Below are 3,968 nucleotides of genomic sequence, written 5' to 3' on the forward strand. Positions count from 1 at the left end.
AAATATCGAAGTCATAAAATTTACCTATCCAAGAAAATTAATGATTTCGGGTACAATTAAGTTATATCTGCATCTCAATGTGGATCAAAGTACACAATAACTGTTCAATTTCAATAAGCAGCGCTCAAGGAAATTGCATAATAAGCAAGGATTACCTGCTTGCATTGACTAAATTCGTATAGGAAGAATCAGGCAACCATTTAGAAATGAAAACAGACAAATTCCCAAGACATAAATCAAATATATGGTTTACATTAATTTCAAACTCTCTCACAATTCACAAACTAAATGAAAATGAATTCCATCACATTTGGATTTTATATATCCCTTTGATGAAATGCATACACCATACTGATCCAAACACTACTGTACTTGGCATACACTTTATCATAACATCAAACTAGAAGAAACTAAACCACACATAATCACACACATTATGGCTGTCTAGACCAAGTAACACATAAACAGTGAAAATTCTAGTTCAAACCCATTAAAGTATCATCTTTTTCCCTAAATTGAGACCCTCTAACCAAATTGCAGTTGAGCTATGCAACAATCTGCACCGGGTACTTGTGAATGCAATCTTCCCATGGACTATTAGCAGAAGGTTTGACATTCCTCAGGGCCTCCCAAACTGCACTGTTACATTTAAAACCACTCCCAAATGCAATCTGCCACACACGGTTCCTCTTTCTAATCCTCCCCTTTGCCTCTGTATAAGCCAGCTCATACCAAATTGAACTCGAAGAAGTATTACCAAACCGATGCAGAGTCATCCTAGACGCCTCGACATGTACCGGTAGAAGCTGCAAATTCTTCTCAAGCTCATCAATCACAGCTCTCCCACCAGCATGAATACAGAAATGATCAAAAGCAAGCTTGAAATCCGGGATATAAGGCTTCTTTTTTGCATTGAACAATTTCTTGGCCACCAGGGTACTGAAAAAAAGAAGCTGCTCGCTAATAGGAAGCACAAGGGGGCCTATAGTTGTGATATTAGTCTTGAGAGCTCCACCAGCAATGGCCATAAGATCCTTAGACAATGAAACCCCTGTTTTCCCAACATCATCTTGTTCCTGATAAACACACCGAAAGGCCTTATCATCAGCCCCGCAATGACTCCTCACAACATGTACGAGCTTATACTTAGCTCGCTGCTTATCAGACGCCTTATTCGATAACAAAACAGCAGCCCCACCAACTCTAAACAAACAATTGGGTATCAACATTGATTTCTTGATACCAAAGTACCAATTTTGAGTGATATTCTCAGTGCTAACCACAACTGCATAAGTATTCCTATGAAGTTGTAACATATCCTTGGCCAAATCAATAGCTATAACACCAGCACTACAACCCATACCTCCCAAATTGAAGCTTTTAACATTACCCCTCAGCTTATACTTATTCACAATCATAGCTGAAAGTGATGGGGTTGGATTAAACAAGCTACAATTCACAACAAGTATACCAATATCCTTAGCCTTGACATTAGTGTTGGCAAACAAGTTATCCAAAGCTCCAAACATAACTTGTTCAGCCTCTTCTCTTGCTTTAGCCATAGATGGTCTAGGAGGAATGAAATGCATAGCTTCAGGCACGTAAGTTTCCTCACCTATACCAGAGCGTTCAAGAATCTTGCGCTGAAACTCCAACGACGATTCGTCAAAGTCCCCAGTGAGCTTTGAGTGTTCCATGAACCGATGGAACGGAGCTTGGAGATGTGAAGGTGGACGATAACATGAGTAGTCCACAAGGTAAATGGATCTGGGTCTGGTCATTATGTAAACGGTGGATCCAAAAACGACAATGGTGGAGAAGATAACAACACTAACAAGGTTGTACTGGAGTTGAAGCCAGAGTTGGTGAATGTCATTTGGGTTGAGTTGTGAGGCTTGGACAATAAACATTGTCATGAGAGGGACTAAACAGAGAGTTAAGAGGTGGGAAACTAAGTAATGGTAACCAAGTTTCACGTATTTAAGATTCACACTTTGAAGGAAATCTGGGAGTATCCGGGTTTGGTGGATCTGAACACCATCAGCTTTGTTTGTGGGTGAGGAACTCATGGTTTTTGGATATTTGGGGTTCAAAGTTTGAAACTTTAAGATTGATGTGTGTTTTTTGAAGTGGGTTTTTGGGGGGAGATGGATATATATATACGGTGTATAGTGCAAAAGATTGTACGTGAAAAATAGGGATCTGAGAGCTCTCAGAGAGAGTTGGGTGAGTTTAGAAGGGGTTGATACAACTACAACAACGACCCACTGTACACTCTACAGATTATTCAAACATGTAGATAGATAAGGAAATGAATGTGATAGAGATGAAAGAATAGAGAGAGAGATTTTAGTTTGGGAGTTGGGGCTGTCCTAGAGGCCATAATGATGTAAAGGAATCTTAATTTGAAGAGGAAGAGTGTATTTTCAAAGTTCGTTTGTTTGGTGGGAGAAACTGCATTGAAGGGGATAAAATTTCGAGGAAAAAAAGGAGGAGGATTTATAGGAGTGTGGGAGTGGGATTCAATCAAATTCAGTGGAGTCAAAGAGAAGTGTGTGGATGGTCCAATGTGGCTTCTCTGTTTTTCTGAACTGATAGATGTATGTTTTTAAGTATGGATTTGGGTTTGTACGTTTCCCAATAACTCCATACAGAGTTCCCCAACCGTGTTGCTCAGGGTATTTCATCTTGGGTAGTTTGTTTGTGAAAAAATCATTTTCTACATATTATTAACACAACTTCTTTATTACAACGTATCATGACAAATTCTGAATGATAAAGAAAAAATTATGAAATTATCGCGTTTGTGATCCTAATGTTTTGTAAAGGATAAATTGTGAAGATTGTAACAAAAAAATTGTGAAATAGTTTGTGATCATAGTGTTTTGTAAAGCATTTGGATTAGAGATCTGGGTTCTGCATATTTGGATTTTAGGGTCCAAAGCTAAATGATTTATTTGACTTTAAAAAATATGAATTTGAATTCTAGTCAAATCAATTATTAAGGATTTTAATATTCCAAATCCTCTTCCTTGAAAAAACGAACACAAATATTTTAGAAATCTTTAGCCACACGTATCTCTATCTTGATGCTTTCCATGTTAAGTGTGACAAATACAGTGGGTAGGGCAAATTTTGGCTTTCCATGTTAAGTGTGACATATGAGTGGGTTGGGAATATTTTGGATTTAGTCATAAACAGGCTAGATATAATTATCAATTTGTTATCCATTTAACAAAATAGATTACACCCATTAAGCTTTACCCAACCAATTCATTTATTTTGGATGGGACCTAATAAGGACATTTTGGGGGAGATGACACATGGTGATCTTCTAATTAATTGGACCACAACATACATAGGTTCGAGAGTGAAGGAGCATGGAGCTTGGAATTCCTCCCTTGTCGATTTTAGCCGAGTAGTCTACCATTGTGTTCCTACACGTAAAGTAATATAATTAATGAAAGTGAATTATGCATGTGGGATTTAAATAAGGGTTTGTGGTTTTCTTTAAAAAAAAAATAATAATAATAAGGATATGTTAACAAGTATCTTTAGGAGATTAGTACTTACTTGATTATTTTACGAAAGTTTTAATACTATTTTTATGGAAAATATAAAAATTTATTAAAAAATTAGTTACTTTTTTCATTTCTCATAAAAAGTTTCTAAAATTAATTTATAAATTAATGTTCTCAGGATATCCATTAACTTTATCTTTTAAATAAACATGGACTTTAGAGAGTTTGTGTGGATAATCTCATAATAACAAGAATCTAAAAAATTAGATGAATAAAAGAGTTCTTAACTTTATTGGTGTGGTTTTGTTACACAAATTTGACGCTCACTTAATCACTTCTTGATGTTTGTGGTAAGTTGGAAGGTTTGTCCTAGTCTCTTGCCCATTTGTACTCACTTGGTACTTCATTGAGTGATTCGCACAATGGGCTACTAAGTGACACATGTCA

The 3,968-nt window shown here is 36.5% G+C and overlaps 1 protein-coding gene across 1 annotated transcript; it reads right to left on the reverse strand.

Moving 5' to 3' along the window:
* Positions 1–232: 232 nt before the first annotated feature.
* LOC115969393 (3-ketoacyl-CoA synthase 4-like) lies at positions 233–2,567 on the reverse strand. Its single transcript, XM_031089024.1, has one exon. The coding sequence runs from the start codon at positions 2,067–2,069 to the stop codon at positions 546–548; it is 1,524 nt and encodes a 507-aa protein (XP_030944884.1). The 5' UTR covers positions 2,070–2,567; the 3' UTR covers positions 233–545.
* Between the last annotated feature and the right edge of the window lie 1,401 nt (positions 2,568–3,968).

The sequence above is a fragment of the Quercus lobata genome, chromosome 11 (assembly GCF_001633185.2).
Source record: "Quercus lobata isolate SW786 chromosome 11, ValleyOak3.0 Primary Assembly, whole genome shotgun sequence".
Lineage (NCBI taxonomy): Eukaryota > Viridiplantae > Streptophyta > Magnoliopsida > Fagales > Fagaceae > Quercus > Quercus lobata.

What these genes read in the sequence shown, in the direction of transcription:
- LOC115969393 (XM_031089024.1), bottom strand. Translation starts at nt 2,069, where the DNA reads ATGAGTTCCTCACCCACAAACAAAGCTGATGGTGTTCAGATCCACCAA.